The sequence below is a fragment of the Oryctolagus cuniculus genome, chromosome 3 (assembly GCF_051225735.1).
Source record: "Oryctolagus cuniculus isolate XC-2025 breed Fujian yellow rabbit chromosome 3, ASM5122573v1, whole genome shotgun sequence".
Classification (NCBI taxonomy): domain Eukaryota; kingdom Metazoa; phylum Chordata; class Mammalia; order Lagomorpha; family Leporidae; genus Oryctolagus; species Oryctolagus cuniculus.
The window spans coordinates 121,364,071-121,382,029 of NC_142869.1; the positions used below are offsets into that span (position 1 = coordinate 121,364,071).

General features: G+C 45.7%; 1 protein-coding gene across 9 annotated transcripts in view; it reads left to right on the forward strand.

Moving 5' to 3' along the window:
* The first annotated feature begins 1,722 nt into the window (after positions 1-1,722).
* Positions 1,723-17,959, forward strand: part of IWS1 (interacts with SUPT6H, CTD assembly factor 1) — a 33,893-nt gene continuing 17,656 nt past the window's right edge. For 4 of the 9 annotated variants that reach the window (XR_016230880.1, XR_016230879.1, XM_070071048.2 and 1 more), the window contains exons 1-6: positions 1,723-2,014; positions 3,628-3,746; positions 10,802-11,867; positions 12,857-13,040; positions 14,275-14,332; positions 17,576-17,673. Coding sequence is in view for 7 of the 9 variants with exons in the window: in XM_070071048.2 (XP_069927149.1) it covers positions 1,981-2,014; positions 3,628-3,746; positions 10,802-11,867; positions 12,857-13,040; positions 14,275-14,332; positions 17,576-17,673 (1,559 nt within the window). In the remaining 2 variants the exon portion in view is untranslated. The other 5 variants (XM_051849646.3, XM_008258431.5, XM_089328378.1 and 2 more) reach the window with 3 other exon arrangements.

Here is a 17,959-nt window from a genome sequence, read left to right on the forward strand (position 1 = left end):
ACAGGCTTTCTGTTGAGGACTGCATCACCGTGGGCCAGGTGTGTTGGGGCTGGAGTGCAGAGTCTTCAGAATACAAGGCAACCTGGACTCAGAGAGCCACATCTGTGCTGCTCCACAGTTTCCCCTGAGGGACAGCCGTCTGGTGCGCAGGGCTCTGAGGAATTCTCTGAAGCGTGTTTACATTGACAAGCACGCAGCTGTAATTAAGGCTCTATACTTACCTGAAAGGTCTAGTCTTTTCTAAGTTATTGACTTCCCATGTGCAAAAACTAGATCGGATGCTTCCTTGTGGCTTTCTGGGGGTTCAGTACAGTGCTGTGTGTTCAGTCTTTCTGTCCATCCTCCAAGCTGCCAGCACAGTTAGTTCATCCATTAAAATTCAGGAACTACCTTCCTGCTCTTGCCTTGTACCATCTAAAGCCCAATCACTTTCAGGGCCATTGCCATGAAACTAAAAGGTCCTTACAGACAGGATGTGCACTGGGTTCCTGCTCACTGAACCTCTTCCTGGACTTCTGGGCTCTTGTGATTCTCAAGGCCTTGCCAGCAAAGTGTCATATATCTGTAGACATAGCACAAGGCCCTATTTCTGCAAGTCTATGCTTACATCCCCACTGGCCTCTCTACAAAAGCAAAAGGCAAGAATGCTCTCCTTCTTGTCTGAGTCGATAAACCAGCAAAGAAGGGAATGGGCTTTATTCAGATTACTGTAATAGGGATGGCATCCCAGACAGGATCAGAACATCTTGATAAGATGGTTTTCCCCTCCGACTTTGATAAGGGAGGACAGTGGAAGGACTGATAGTTACAACTGTTTGCAGTCAGGAAGAGTTTCAGTCACGTGAACAGAATGTTCATCTCTGTGTCCGGTTCATCGTCGGGGGTCGCGGGAGGAGAGTTCTTGAGACCATGATGGCGGAATCTGTGAGGGCCTGTTGTCTGGCCTCATCGACAGGTTCAGACGCTAGGAGAAAGGTCTTTGGCCTTGTCGCAGGTTAAGCAGGGGATCCCTGGGGTGAATTTTAGCTAAGTCCTATGGAGGTGGGCGGTTCTGTACAGGTAGCCACCCTATACACAGGTGAGGCAGTTTCTTGCCTCGCTGCTGTTTTCCCAGGGCAGAGGGTGCAGGTGAACTTGAGTCACCGTCAAGTTTTCATAAGTAGACCCTCCCGGACGTAAAGATCAGTGGATGCTACTTATTGTGGGACAAAGAGCTTCTTAGAGTGGAAATCAAGCTGTTTCAAAAAGAAACCAAGCAGGATGCCTTGGAAGCTGCGCTTCTGGTAACGCTGGGAACGCAGACCGGTTTCCAAGGCGTCCAACTTCAAGTCCCAGAGAGCAACGCGCCACCTCCCTTTCGTACTACGGGCGGGAATCGAACGCCTCGCTGCATGATGGGAATAGTAGTTCTTTAGCCGAATGACGAAAATTGTCATTTTAGCAGGACTTCATTATTCAGAAAAGCAGCTCAAAAGCTCCTCAAACAAGGCTCAGACACAGGACCAAGCGAGTAATGCTATCATTTCCATGTAAGACAAAGCAGTTGCTCTTGAGGATAATATTTAACTGAAGCCGGAGCGCCCGCCTCATTTTCCCAGGAGTCTCCTTTCAGGCCGCGCCGTGCGTCATTACCTTTGAGTCTTTCCATTGGCCCGTTGGAAGGTGACCGCGCCTGCGCATTGCGTTCCTTTGAGGGTCGCGGGCAGACGCCATTTTGGCCCCAGAGGCGGTTCTGGGAAGTAGAGCGCCGGCCCGCACGCCTGCCCGACTCCCGGGTACGGCCTTTTCAGTCGGAGTGTCCAGGTTGAAGCGTTCACCTCTGCGGCCGCCGCTTTCTCATTTCCGGCACCCTCCAAAGTCTCCAGTCGTTCGGGAGCTTCTGAGCACCGGGCCGCGCCATCGGGGGGGTTCACACCGCCGGGAAGGAGGTGACGGGGGCGGCGCGGGGTGCGGACACTCCCCGCTGAGAGCCCGCCTGCCATGGACTCGGAATATTATAGCGGTGACCAGTCAGGTGGGACGGGGGACGCGGGGACTGGCCTAAGGGGCGGAGCGGTTGCCCGGCGGGCTCGGTCTGGCCCTGCGGCGGGGGAGGGGAGGCCGGCGCTCGGGAGGGTTCCCCCTTGGGAGCCGGCCGGAGGCGGGGGCGGACCTCCAGGCGGTGCGGGCAGAGCCCGCCAGCACCCCGCGTTGGAACCTCGGAGAAGGGACTGGGGCCCTGGCAGAGGCGTTTCGCTGAGGTTGGGAAGCTGCTTCCACAGTGCTGGGGCAGGAGCGGTCTCTTGTTAACGGGACTTTTTCGGGAGTCGGGAACTTTTTGAGAGTCCGAGGGAGCTGTCGGTGGGGACACTTCACGGTGTGGCTGCTCGAATCTCGCCCGCAGCCCTGGTGTTCCCGGTGAGAGCTCGCAAGACCCGCCAGGCGGGCACGTCTGGCGCTTCCGGGGGGTCTTTGCGCCTTGCCTTCTCCCTGAGATAGCTCTGCGGGCTCCGTACCGGCTTGCTCCCCGCGGCTCCCCGTTTATTTAATGCTGGATCCCTGTCCGTCAGCGCCGTGCAAGGCATCCAGCTAAGATGCAGGGAAGCGGGAGGAAAGCACGTTAGGTTTGCTCTGCCCCTGTGAGCTGTTCTGTTGGGGCCTTCCGGATCAAAACTGTTCAGATAATTGTGAGGTCCCCTTCGGGACGCACATGACCGCGGACAGTCACGGCCGCAGATGCTTCTCCAGGTGTGCACCGCCGGTTTATTTACGACATTTTCCTCCTGTTTCCAAAACCGTGTTTGCCCCTCCCCCCCAATCAGGAGTGTTTTAAATACACTTACAAAAAATAATACATGAAACGTGTATGTAGGTTAAGTGTTAAAGAAGTGACAACGATAATAGCAGTTACCCCATTGACCCCCATTCTTTTAGCTTTGTGTGTGTGTGTGTGTGTGTGTGTGTTGTGAGTATATAAACTTTACCCTTGGCTAGCTAGATTCTATCCTGACTCAAGTTTTTGGGTTTCCCATAGACGAGTGCTTCCTTTGTGAAAACCTGTTACTGGTGTTAGGCCACATCTCTGCCTGTACCCTCCCTGAATTCTTCTCAGTAGAGTTTTACTTGGTATTTGGAACGGACAGGTTAAAGTTGGACCGCACGTGTGTTTGTCATTTTGCGCTGGTACAGTATAGGCTTCTTATTGCTGGACTGGTTCCTTCGGAAGCAGATACTGTGATCTGTGGTAGCAGGGATTCAGCAGTGAACCAGGGTCTCTGCTCTTGAGGCACTTTTCATTCAAGAGGAGGAGGAGCCACGTGAAGAAAAATCAGTTGGGAAATGGTTTAGTAGATGACAGGGTGCTTAAGGGCTGTGGAGAGAAAGACTCCGGTTTTCTTCCCCGATTTTTAATGCGGAGTTGAAACTGAACAGTACACTGTTACCTCCAAGTCGCTGGCTTGGTCTCTAGTGATGCTGCTTAATCGTCATCTCCCTTTCCTGACGGATGTCTGTGGCTGCACACGCCACGCCGCACCTGGCGCCTGAGCGTTGTGTTGATCCTGGTACCTGGTGGCTTCAGTGGTTCTTGATGGCGCGTTCCTTTCAGCCGCCTTGACTTTAAGTGGGTGTTTTCCTTGTATTTTTAAGCAGATGACGGTGGCGCTACCCCGGTACAGGACGAGCGGGACTCAGGGTCAGACGGTGAAGACGACGTGAATGAGCCGCACTCCGGATCAGACACAGGAAGTGTGGAGCGTCACTCGGAGGTATGGTTGCCGGCGCGAGACCTAGGGTAGTTAGGATGTGTGGAGACCCTGCTGTGGAGGTCTTTAACCCCGGGGAGAGTGAGGAGGTACATAGTCACAGACAGTGTAGAGAAGTGGGGATGAAGTGGTTGCTGAAGTCACAGGGACGTAGGTTCTCACAGGGCCGGCTTTCAGGAAATGGGAGAGGCCTTTGCTATGTGACCAGACTTTCCCTCAAATAATGTCTTACTGGGCAGTGTCAGAACAAACACCAGCTGTGACAAAGCCATGGGATTCCCACCTACCAGTGTTTCTCTCAGGAGCCAGCCTCATTTTGAACTGTTACAATGTATATAATGTAGGCAGAAACAAAGCAAATGTAATCTTAAAAGCTGTTTTTGTTTAATACTGAGTAGTAGTAAATCTTGGTGTTTTTTTCCTAGAGATTTATTTATTTATTTGAAAGACAGAGGGAAGGACAGAGAGAGGTCTTGCATCTGCTGGTTCACTCCCCAAGTGATCACAGTGGCCAGACCTGGAGCTTCTTCTGGGTCTCCTACGCACCCACGTGGGTGCAGGGCCCCAAGCATTTGAGCCATCTTTTGCTGCTTTCCCAGACACATTAACAGAGAGCTGGATCAGAAGTGGAGCAACCAGGACTTGAACTGGTGTCCATATGGGTTGTTGGCGCCACAGTTGATAACGTTACTTTCCACACCACAGTGCTTGCCCCAGTACATAAATATTTTTAGAAATTACTCAGTTTGGGGCCAGCGCTGTGGTGTAGCGGGTAAAGCTGTCACCTGCAGTGCTGGCATCCCGTATGGGTGCCAGTTCGAGACCCAGCTGCTCTACTTCCTATCCAGTTCTCTGCAATGGCCTGGGAAAATAGTGGAAGATGGCCCACGTCATTTGGGCCCCTGAACCCATGTGGGAGACCCGGAAGAAGCTCCTGGCTCCTGACTTCAGATCGACGCAGCCCTGGCTGTTGCAGCCAATTGGGGAATGAACCAGTGGATGGAAGACCTCTCTCTCACTCTCATTGCCTCTCCTTTTCTCTCTTGTAACTGTAACTTTCAAGTAAAATAAATAAATCTTTAAAAAAATGAGAAATTACTCAGTTTGCCTTCCTGGTTATGGTCTCTACCATGCACTGTTAATATAATAGAATTGTGACATTTTTGGCCAGCGCCGTGGCTCAATAGGCTAGTCCTCCGCCTGCGGCGCCGGCACCCTGGGTTCTAGTCCCGGTCGGGGCGCCGGATTCTGTCCCTTCCAGTCCAGCTCTCTGATGTGGCTCAGGAGTGCAGTGGAGGATGACCCAGGTCTATGGGCCCTGCACCCACATGGGAGACCAGGTGCACCTGGCACCTGGCTCCTGGCTTCGGATCAGCGTGGTGCACTGGCCGCAGCGCGCCAGCTGAAGCGGCCATTGTGGGGTGAACCAACAGAAAAGGAAGACCTACCTTTCTCTCTCTCTCACTGTCCACTCTACCTGTCAAAAAAAAAAAAAAAAAAAAAGTGACATTTTTCAGACAGCCACAAATCTTTGGTAGATACAAGCTGAAATAAGAATGACAAATATGGACATATTTTCTTTTAAGGCTTGATATACTGTATATATTTTGCTTGATTACATGTGCGCAGAAAATTATTCAATTTAAGATTTAAGTAGTAGGTGTAACTCTTAGAAATGCTGTTCCCGACTCTTCGTTTGACATGTCACTAGTATATTTACACCTTCATCTGTAAGCTGCTTCACCTACCTTTCTGTAGTGGCGCCCATTTTAAATGTGCATGTCATTAACAATTTGGAAATTAATGTGAAAATGTAAAGAAGAACGTTAAAATCATGATACTCCTCTCCCAGAAATGACTATGAATCTTTCGACATTTCTTCCACATTTTAGTTCTCTCCCATGTATATTTGTATGTTTTAGGTTACTTGAAATTTTAATGAATATGTTTTGTAGTGATCTGTTATTTTTATCCCTTAAGTATTTCATCATGTCTTTAGAGAATCTCATTAGGGGCGGGCATGGTGGCACAGCGCATTAAGCCTCTGCCTGTGACACTGGCATCCTCTGTCGGAGCTCCAGTTCAAGTCCCTGCTGCTGTACTCTGGTCCAGCTCCCTGCTGATGGCCTGGGAAAGCAGCAGAGGACGACTCAAGTGTTTGGGCCCCTGCACCCATGTAGGAGTGAACCAGGACATGGAGGATCAGTCTTTTCTTTTTCCCCTCTTTCTCTCTCTGTAGATAAATAAAACTTTTTTTTTTTTTAAGTGTTTATTTGAGAGACAAAGAGAGCTCCTGTTACTGGTTCACTCCTCAAATGCCTGCCATGGCCCTAGGCCCCCAGGAGTCAGGAACTCAATGCAGATTTCCTCTGTGTGGCAGGAACTCATTCTCCGGTCTTTGGCAGCTGCCTGCCAAGATGCATGGCAGTGGGAAGTCAGAGTCAGGAGTGGAGCTGGACGTTAAACTCTGGCACTCTGATGTCAGGTGCAGGTGTTGTAACCACCGGGCCAGATGCCCACCCCTCAGTGAATGTGACTAGTGATTTTGTAATGTGGACGCAGTATTACACTAAGTGTATGAGGGTCCTTCAGATTGTGGAAAATGTATTCAAAAGGTAAGTTTGTTTTGGTACAAAATATTTTGAAACCCACGCATAGTTTATTCATAATACATATCTTCAGTGAACTCTTTGAAGACTCCTTTCTGTGTATGGATTTCAGAATTAAGGAGAAAAACATTTTGCATTAAATGCGAATTCGTGTGTGTGTGTGTGTGTGTGTGTATATATATATATATATATATAAGCCTTTGTATTGTATCCGTTTATGTGTGTATGTATTTCTTTTGCATTGTATTTGAAAGGCAGAGGCAGACAGATCTCTCTGCTGATCTACCCCTCAGATTCCCGCAACAGCCAGGACTGGGCCATGCTGAAGCCAGGAGCCCAGAACTTATTCTGGCTCTCCCATGTGGATGGCAGGGACCCTTGTACTTGAGCCATCACTTGCTACTTCCCAGGGTGCACATTAGTAGGAAACAGAGATAGGAGTTGGAGCCAGGACTTGAACAACCAGGCACTCCAGTATGGAATGTGGGTATCCCAAGTGGCATCATAACCACTGTACCAAATGCACACTTTGCAAACACTGTTTTCTGTGCAGCATTGCTTGTGGGATTTGCTTTTCATTTCAGGGAATACATTTCCAGTGTGTTTTATGTTGCAGGTAAAAAAAGATTTTTTTTTTAAGATGGTCTCTGATCTTAAGGTCAATATATGATGAAGATAAATGGAAAAGCAGTCACTTTTCAGTGAACAGGTTTAAGGTGCTATGGTGTGTGAGGGAGAGTGTTTGAACTGATTCAGACCGAGTATTCTGGGGCTTTGAGGATATAAGGGCATTTGTCCAGATCCCACAATAAAATGGTAGAGCTAGAGTTTGGAGCTCAGGTCTTTCCAACTCTGAAGTTCACATTCTTAAACTCTCATTGTGTTGCACAAAGTCCCTTCTACCTAGAGGGAGAGATGGAAGAGGGGGTCTTTTTGCCAAGTGCTGAGGTATGAGAAAGTATATATAGTAGCGGAAAGATATTCTAGGCAAAGGGAGTGGTGTTTGAGTCCCGGAGGTAACAGAAGTTAGTTCCTTATGTCTGGAGTAGTATTTCTGGAAGGAGTCAGAATCATGTGGGTGAGGTCAGAATACAGGGTCTTATGCACTTTCCCGACCTAAGTGATACCTGGAGGTAAGACGCACAGAAGTTTGTACGGCTTTCCTCAGAGCTCCCCTGGGGAGCTGTGGAAACTGCCAGTGCATGGTGTAGGGGTGACATTGGTGAGGGCACAGATGTGTGTGGAGAGGCAGGCGGGCATGTGCCTGTTTGGTGATTGTGAAATCTCCAGCCCTGTGTACGTTTGTTTTTGCATTATCATCAGGCTTGCTTTTGTTTTTGGCTCTCTCACCATTAACAGAGGATTTGAGTTTATAGATTCATTTTATCATGTGTGTGCTTCTGGTAAAGTTGGAGTCTCTCAAAGCTCCAGGAACTACGCTGTATTGACAGCATTGGGTTGTTTCACTGCGGGTTTTCTCAGGCTTCTCTTGTACCAACGAAACTGACAGATGTCCACAGACTCCGCTCTGCAGATCTCAGCTGTATCTTCTGGAGCTAGGATCCAGTGAAACATGTTTTTGGAATATTTCTGTCAGTTTTCCACATGGAGTTTACCGTGACTTAATATTGAGTGCTTTTGCAGTTTATGTGATCGGCTGGTGCAGGTTCGGCTGTTTGGGTTCTGTAGCTTTGTTGGATAAAGAAGAAACAAGTGTCATGAACTCATTGGTTTCACAACAGACTGCTTTGAAATGTATAAATTCATATGTGCTTTATGACAATTTTATTATTTACTTTGCAGTAATGGATGGTGGCCCCAGTCCTTGAGGAATATGGTTACTATTTGTGTGCTGAGATAAACAAGGCTGTTCATGCTGATGGGTAAAGCAACGGTTATTTATAATTGCAGCGTGCCCTGTTGCTGGAAAGTGGTCTCAGGCATCACAGACATTTCTGAAGCCTCTGAGAACTCTCTGACAGCTACAACTAGGGACTTTCTTGTGTTATTAAGAAAATAACATTTAAGTGACAGTTTCTGCTGTAAACCGGTACTCACGTCTGCCTTACACAAAATTGTATTTTATAGTTTGCAATTTAATTGCTGAAACCAGTCTTAAAATTTTTGAATATTTTAATAACTTTTTGGCATCACTGTATAGTTTTTAACTAATACCCTCTTCCTGGATTCTGTGACGTCACTGGCTAGGTGCAGCCTCTACTTTGAATCTGTTGACCAGAGCTTTCTTACTGCAGTGCTTTCTCCTCCTTTCTTTCCCCATTGTGCCACACGAGACAGGTATTGTGTATGAAAAACAGCAGTTGCTATTTCCTTGGAATGCTGTGTTGTATGATGGTAACAAAATATGGGGAAAAAGCACCCTCAATTTTTCCTTTGTAGATTATTTTTGTAATTTTTTGTATTCTTTTGGAAGTTGTAGACAGATAGGGCATCCTTGGTCTTCCTTAAACGAGCCTAGGCTAAATTACTATGTCACTTTTGGGAAAGTTTTTTTTAAGGATTTATTTATTTGAAAGACAGAATTAGAGAGAAGGAGAGACAGAGAGAGGGATCTTCCATCTGCTGTTTCAGCCCCTAAATGGCCGCAATTGCCGGAGCTGTGCTGATCTGAAGCCAGGAGCTAGGAGCGTCTTCTGGGTCTCCCACATGGGTTCAGGGGCCCACGGACTTGGGCCACCTTCCACTGCTTTCCCAGGCCATAGCAGGGAACTGGATCGGAAGTGGAGCCGCTGGGACTTGAGCCAGCGCCTATATAGGTTGCTGGCACTGCAGGTGACGGTTTTAGCCGCTATATCACAGCACTAACCCTGGGAAAGTATTTTAATGCCATTTATCTTGTCTCTGGATTCTCTTATCACTTGAGTGTTTCATAGCATGATAGTGGGCATGTACATTGTTAAAGACACTTTGATCCTTGGAAATTGATTTGTAGGGGTAGGCGATAGGCATTTGGCCCAGCAATTAAAATACAGAGTACCTGTACTCCTGTTCAGCTCCCCTTGCCGTCCAGCTTCTTCTTGCTGATGCTCTCCCTTGGAGGCAATGGGTGAGGATGACTTGAGTGATTGGCTCAATGGAGTCCCTTACTCCTGCTCTGGCCTGGCCCAGCCCTGGCTGTTACAGGCATTTGGGGAGTGAACCAGTGGATGGAAGATATGTCTTCTGCCTTTCAAGTGAAACTAAATTATTTTCTAAAAACAAAATTTGATCTGTGGGTAAGTTCATGTATCTTCAGTCATGTATTCTGAAGAGAAATATTTGGTTTAGTAATTTTTTAAGGATGATTTCTCAAACACAGACTCACTTTTTAAGCCAAGATACTGTGTTGTTGAGGGTTAAAATTCTGTATGGGAAAAATTCCTCAGGTCCTAAGATGCTGGTATTTTGGTTTGTTTAATTTTGTATATTTTTTCTGATTTTTTTTTTAAAGCAAAGCATATATCGAGTTTGTACCCTAAAGTGTGATTTCAAAGTAATTATTTCAAGTAACCTTATGTGTTAGTCCAATTATTCTCTCTAAAACTTAGGCTTTTGTTCCAGGGTTACTAAGTGGATGCCCATGGCTGCATTAAGCCTCTGTTTTATCATGAGGGTTTGCACTATTGTGCAGAATAAAAGAACCAACAGAATGTCTGATGTGGCATTAGGTCTTACTAGGTGCTTAGGAATGTAAACTGCTCTTCTCTCCATCGGTTTAGGTTCTCTTCATTGAATGTACCCTGTGTATTATTTATCCTTTATAAATAAAATCTTAAAGTTCTTTTCCCTATAATAATCTTAATGTGCTAAAGCCTAATGTTTCACTTGGTGGAGCCAACATTGAGGCATAGGGGGCTAAGTTGTTGCTTGCCATACTGACATGCCATTTGGAATGCCAGGTCCGTGGCTGCTCCACTTCCAGTCCAGATCCCTGCTAATGCACCTGGGAAGGCAGTGAAAAATGGCCCAAGTAATTAAGCCTCTGACACCCATGTGGGAGACCCAGATGGAGTTCCAGGCTCTTGGCTTTGGTGTGGCCCAGTCCTGGCCATTGTGACCGTTAGGGAAGTGGTACAGCGTTTAGGGAATCTCTCTCTATCGCTCTGCTTTTCAGATAAAAAATAAGACAATTTGGTTACATGCTTTCTTGTGTTCCTTTGAAAAATAGTTAGATTTTTGGGAACTAAAATTATATGAGAAACTTAGGCTCTTAAAAAAACTCACTCTTTACAGTTAACTTCCCGTGTGTGCCTCACAGATTTGGTGACAGCTGGTCATCTTTCCCCACTTTGAGATGCAAACCACGTTAACTGTTTCACAGATTGGCCTTCTTTAAAGTAGGATGTGTCTGTTAAGTCTACATATTCTTGGATCTGAAAAATTGTTGGAAAGTTTATGGTGCACTACCAGACTTTTTTTTACATCTTTCTAATGTTGCCTCTCTTTCAGAATGAATCCAGTGATCGAGAGGATGTCCTCACCAAAAGACATCCTGTGACAGACTCTGAGAACGATGAGCCCTCACACCTCCATGCCAGTGACTCGGAAAGTGAGGAACTGCACAGGCAGAAGGAGAGTGACTCTGAGTCGGAGGGGCAGGCTGAGCCCCCTGCAAGTGACTCTGAAAACGAGGACGCCAATCAGCGCAGGAGCGACTCCGAGAGTGAGGAGACCAGGAAGGTGCCTGGGAGTGACTCTGAGAACGAGGAGCTTCTTAACGGGCATGCGAGTGACTCTGACAACGAAGAGGTTAGAAAGCGTGCCGCCAGTGACTCGGAGGCCGAGGAGCTCCGCAAGAGTCCTGCCAGTGACTCGGAAGCAGAGGATGCTGTGAAACCTCCAGCCAGTGACTCTGAGAGTGAGGAACCCGCGAGGCACCAAGCCAGTGACTCGGAAAATGAGGACCCTCCCAAAGCTCACATGAGTGACTCAGAAAGTGAGGAGCTCCCCAAACCCCGGGTCAGTGACTCGGAGAGCGAGGAGCCCCCAAGGCACCAGGCCAGTGACTCGGAAACGGAGGAGCTCCCCAAACCCCGGGTCAGTGACTCAGAGAGTGAGGAGCCCCCAAGGACACAGGCCAGTGACTCGGAAACTGAGGAGCTCCCCAAACCCCGGGTCAGTGACTCGGAGAGTGAGGAGCCCCCAAGGACCCAGGCCAGTGACTCGGAAACGGAGGAGCTCCCCAAACCCCGGGTCAGTGACTCGGAGAGCGAGGAGCCTCAGAAGGGACCTGCCAGTGATTCTGAAACCGAGGGTGCCTCCAGACACAAACAGAAGCCCCAGTCGGATGACAGTGATGGGGAAAACAAGGGTGAGGGGACGGAAGTGCAGAATGACCCCGTGCTTTCAGGTGGCCACACGGACAGAAAAAGATTCCACAGCTCTGACAGCGAGGAAGAAGAACCCAAAAAGCAAAAAGTGGACAGTGATGAAGATGGAGAAAAAGAGGGTGAGGAGGAGAAAGCAGCAAAGCGAAAAGCTGTGCTTTCTGATAGTGAAGATGAAGAGAGAGCACGTAAGAATGATTTTGGTTGTTACCAGTAGCTTGTCTAACCTTGTCACTGCAGCATTGTGGTCATTTCTGTTATGTAAGATTTGTAGGAAATTTCCTTCAAGTTGTTAAAGTATCACCTATTAATTTCTGGTTGCCCCAAAGTGATGAGGTAGCCCATGGTTCAATGGAAATTTAGAAGACCTAAGCTTTTTTTTTTTTTTTTTGCTGGAAAGTATAATGTTTCCCAGAAGTATCTTCACTTGGTAACCCCGGAATGCATCCAGTTAGCTGTGGGTTTCTGACAGCTGGTTCACTAGATTCCATCCAAACAGTAACAGGAACAGGTACTTCTCTTCATTTGCTAAACCAATCCAGGAAGATTTGGGGGCTGCCTCTTCTCTTTAGAGATTCCACTCCATAGAGTATTCCATCCAGCCTTTGCTGAGACTCCATTTTCACGGATAGTAATTTGTACTTGATTCCTTTTCTTTCTTGGAAAAGACTTATTCTCTTAGAACCCAATGGTTATTACAGGAGAAGGAATCGCATACTGCTGGCCTGTTGAAGAAGATGACCATTTTAAACTGCCCAGCAGCAATTAAGGAACACGCGGAATGTTCCTGACAGGGAGTGTCTGGTCCTTGTTGCTTTTCCTTGTACTGAGCAGCATAGAAAGGATGTCCATGCTGCACATGAGCCTGTTCTTGATTTACTCTGTCCCACAAAACGGAAAGTACCTGTTGATGCCCACTTGTATTTGATGATTTTTCTATTCAGGATCCTTTGACCATTTTTTCCTAAGCAGAATAACAGGCAATTTGTAAGGTTACTCTCCGTGAGCTTTTAGGGTGTGTATTTGTATTTTTGGGTTTTTTTTTTTTTTGGCTCCAAACGATGTGTCATGAGGCCATTGACCTTGTTGCCACGCACTGCTGTTTTACAGCACCTGTTAGGCGCAGTACTTCAGTGACCGTGACAAAGTAACATCAGTGATGGTTTTTCTTCTTCAGCCGCAGCGAAGAAGAGTCGTGTTGTTTCTGATGCAGATGACTCTGACAGTGATGTTCCGCCAGGCAAAAGAGAGAAGGCTGTCGCATCTGAGAGCGAGGAAGAAGCAGGGAAAGAGCTGTCTGATAAGAAGAATGAAGAGAAAGATCTATTTGGAAGTGATAGTGAGTCAGGCAATGAAGAAGAGTAAGTGACAGTATGAAGTGAGTTTTCAAGGGTTCTTAATGAGTAGTAGAGAGGGCTTCATCCTTCAAGTTTTTCAAATGTATTCAGATTTTATGTTGAGGTATAATATATCCTGCCTAATCGCATGACTTTGAGGATTCAGGATGTTGGTTCCTGAATGATTAACATGATACAACATGGGTGAATCTCAAAATAATACATTAGTTTATTAGTGTAATACATAATTATTATGTATTAGTGTAATACATAGTTATTACCTGATTGCATTTATGTAAAGTTCACGAACAACCAAAACTGTGGTGATGGAAATCAGAGTGATTGCCTTTAGGGTGCTACTGGAGGGGGTGACTTGTTGGGGCCCTAGGGGATTTTCTGGGGAGATGGGGTTCTATCTTGTACGCATCTATTAAAACCCATTAAGCCTGGCTGGCGCTACGGCTCACTTGGCTAATCTTTCACCTGCGGTGCCAGCACCCCGGGTTCTAGGCCCGGTTGGGGCGCCGGATGCTGTCCTGGTTGCTCCTCTTCCAGTCCAGCAATCTGCTGTGGCACGGGAAGGCAGTGGAAGATGGCCCAAGTGCTTGGGCCCAGCACCTGCATGGGAGACCAGGAGGAAGCACCTGGCTCCTGGTTTCTGATCGGCACAGTGCGCTGCCTTAGTGGCCATTTGGGGGGTGAACCAATGGCAAAAGGAAGACCTTTCTCTGTCTCTCTCTCTCTCTCACTGTAATTCTGCCTGTCCAAAAAAAAAACCATTAAGCCTGGACGGTTAAGGTCTGCATGTTTTGCTATATGTAAACTTTACCATATATATATATATATATATTTTTTTTTTAAAGATTTATTTGTTTATTTGAGAGGTAGAGTTACAGGGGGTTGGGGGGGGAGAGAGAGAGGTCTTCCATCTGCTGATTCACTCTGCAAATGGCCGCAGCGGCTGGAATTGGGCTGATCTGAAACCAGGAGCCAGGAGCTTCTTCTAGGTCTCCCACATGGGTGCAGGGACTCAGGCACTTAGACTATCCTCTGCTGCTTTCCCAAGCTGTAGCAGAGAGCTGGATTGGAAGGGGAACCTCCAGTATATGAACCGGTGTTCATATGGGCTGCTGGTGCCACAGGCAGAGGCTTAGCCCACTATACCACAGTGCCCATTCTGACTTTATCCTGTTTTTAAAAGTGGTTCCTGTGCAAATGGGAAGAGAGCAAATGGATGTTATATTTGTTTCTTTTCTAGAAATCTCATTGCAGACATATTTGGGGAATCTGGTGATGAAGAGGAAGAAGAATTTACAGTAAGTATAAGGTGGAAATCGTTCCCTTTTGACTATGCTTTTTTTGTTGGTTTTATGGCTGTTGGTTTTCTAACAGGGCAGTTGTATTAAGTAGGAGAAAACAATTATGATGTATTCAGAAGAAAAATGCACAAGAAAGGGATTCTGTAAGTGAAATTTAAGGGTGTCCAAAAGTGTAAAATGAAAATAACAAGCAAAATTAAAGTGGGGAAGGACATATTAAGACATGAGGAGAGTCACTTTATCATAAAGGGTATCATTCGTGGTAGTTATGGAACTTAGATTCTGGCAGTGACAGTCTGGTAATTTGAATGAACTCTTCTGAAAACAACTGGAAAAGCTGTACAAAATATTTTAAAATCTACTTACCTTAGCAAAAAATTCCCTAGCCAAAGACAGAAACCTAAAGAGGTTTCTCAGCATTGAAAGCTGCTCCTTCTCTGGGCCTGATTTCCCGCCATGCTAAGAGACTGCTCATATTTTTGGCAGTGTCAAGGCTTGGGGCCAGAATTGCAAATGCAGGGCAGGTGAGGTTAGGGGGTTCTGTAACCCCATGCCGTGGACTAGGGCTTACACCTAATGGTGAACTAGAAGTGAAGTAACCTTTGCTTAGGTCTTCAGGCCAGCTTTGAGTTACCCAGCAGACAGAACCTGAGTATCAAAAATTAGATTTTAGTGAATCAAGGCTTTGGTATATGCAATAGGGTACACAAAACCTTAGGAGAAAAAAATAGTGACAATAGATAGTAGGAATAGATACAGCTATTCCACAGATACAGGAATTTTAGGCATTGCCTTAAAAAATGTTGTGAGAGATAAAAGATTAAAAATTTTGTCAGAGCAAGTTTTTTAAAATGACGAGGCAGATTTGAAAAGAACCAGTCAGAAATTCCAGAACTATACAAACTGAATTTAAAAAACACAGTGGTTAATTTAATAGCAGATTAGATGTATTTGAAAAGAAATTAGTGAACTGGAAGATAGCTTAGAAGGAAATATCTAGAATGAAGCATTGAGGTGCATTATTAGGGAAAATGTAAAAGAAAATAGAGGACGCAGGTTCTACCAGAAAAAGTTTAACATAATGAATTGGAGTACCTGAAAGAGAGGGAAAAATACATAAATAGCAAAAGCAATATTTAAAGAAATATTGATTCTAGAGGTCTTACGGATTGCAAGACGTCTGCCCCTAAATATATCATCACAAAGCTGCAAGAAATCAGAAAATAAGAGTCTTAAAAAGAGCCACAGGAAAAAATGACACTCAGGAAAGCAGTGATTAGACTAAGAGCTGATTTCTCAACAGAATACAGAAACTATAAATTGAGGATTCTTTTAGTTCATTGACAATGCATTTCAGACATGAAGATGAAATAAGGAGGGAATTAATGTACCAGATAAAGAAAATACAGAGAAAGAAAACTCTCAGGTGGAAGGGTAGAGATACAGAAAGGAAAAAGGGCAAAAGATAGTGAAGTAAGCTTAGGGGAAACAGGAGAATTCTTCCAACACGTATTTCAGAACACTGTCCTTGTGGAGCTCGTACTCCATGAAGCACTGTGATACAGGCGTGAGATGCACTTCCCTAGTTGGCAGAGGTAACTCTAATGAGGTTAGAGTTTGGTTCAGTGAGGGAAATGGCACAGTGAGTCAGTAAACCACTGGAAGGCTGCTCTAGGACACAAAAGTTAGAAGCTGTGAAGAAAAACACCAGCCATTTCATTTACATAGGTAAGTGAAAAATTGGGATTGATGTTGTGACGCAGCAGGTTAAGCCACTGCCTGCAACACTGGCATTTCATACAGAGTGCTGGTTTGAGGCCTGGCTGCTCCACTTCTGATCCAGCTCCCTGCTGATAAGCCTGGGAAAACAGCAGAAGGTGGCCCAAATCCTTGGGCCCCTGCACCCACGTGGAAGACATGATTGAAGTTCCAGGCTCCTGGCTTCAGCCTGGCCCAGCCTTGGCTGTTGTAGGCATTTGGAAGATGAACCCAGCGAATGGAAGATTGAACTGTCTTTCCCTCCTTGTCCGTCACTCTGTCTTTCAAATAAATAAATCTTATTTTTTAAAGTGAAAAATTAAACCTAGTAAGCAGTAGTATAAACAAAATCAAACTCTACAAATGTTGGGAATGTGCAGTTCTGTCATTTCCAGAAGGCTAATTTTGAAAAGTTTTGACGTTATCTATTTATTTGAAAGGCAGAATGATGGAGTTGGGGGGAGGTTGTGGAGAGACAGAGATCTGGTTTACTTCTTTAACGCCTGCCCCATTGGACTATGTCAGGCCAAAGCAAGGAGCCGAGAATCTCATCCATTTCTCCCACGTGGGTGACAGGGGCCCAAGGATTTGGGCCAATATCTCCTGCCTTCCAGGCACATTAGCAGGGAGCTGAATCTGAAAACAGTGGAGGAGGTGGAACTCAAACTGGCACTCTGATGCAAGATGTGGGTATCGCCAGCAGCAGCTTAACCTGCTTACCACGATGGCAGCCCCCAAAAATGTTTTCTTAAACAAGAAAAAATGTCCACGAATATGAATAAAACTGTGCCTTAAGATGAGTTTTCGTTTTTGGTCCAGAGATGGGCAGAGATCATTGTATGGTCACCTGCTGTGGTAGTGAGAAGCGGACGACTTGGAGAAGGAGGGATGGTTGGTGTAATCTCCAGGGAAGACAGTTTGGCAGATGTTCCTCAATTTTAAATTGCAAATTAGGGTTCCAGTGAGATGGTGAATTAATATAAAGCTTTAAAACAAATGAGAATATTTTATGCTGACATGAGTTGGTCTCCACGTTGTCTTGTTCAGTGTAGCAGTAGCGGAGCAGTCTCACGGGCCCATTGTGAACACTGCGCTGCTGCCGTTCGCATCATCCAGGTTGGGGGGAGCTTACATGTATAGGACAGTACTTCAGAAAGGTCACAGAGAGTGTGGGATGGAAGCATAAGTTTATCCTGCCGTTTTTGAAATTCACTCATGGGTTTTTCAGAACATGGCATTTTCCATGAACTTTTTCAAGACCCCTACTAGCTGTAGAAGCACTTAGGTAAATATAGACTATTTCTGGAAGGAAACAAAAGAAACTAGTAACTTTAATTACAAGGGAGGGAGCTTTTGCTACTCACCTTTTGATATCTTTAATTTTTATTCTTTACTGTAGAAATGTAAAAAATTGAGATCAGTTGTACAGAGTAAAGTGTGTGGGTTGTTGTAATAACTTTAGCTCACTCACCCTGCCTTTAGGGTTTTAACCAAGAAGATTTGGAAGAAGAAAAAGGTGAAACCCAGGTAAAAGAGGCTGAAGATTCAGATTCTGATGATAACATAAAGAGAGGAAAACAGTAAGTTTTTGTGTTTTTTTTTTTTTTCCTCTACGAATTTGTTTAAGGAGAGTTTACAATATGAAGATAGAGACAAACTTCTTTTGTCTCATTTTGTTCCTCATGAAGTACAGGTTAGAGTATGTTCCCATTTCCCCCTTCTTTGGCTTTTCTGTGAATGAGGACAGTGTCATTGAATTCCTAACTATTATAATTTTTCTTTTTCAAGTGTTTTCCCTGTGCTCAGATGTCTTAATTTGTAGAGTTGTATTTTTATGGCACCACATTCTTAATTTGGCTCACCACG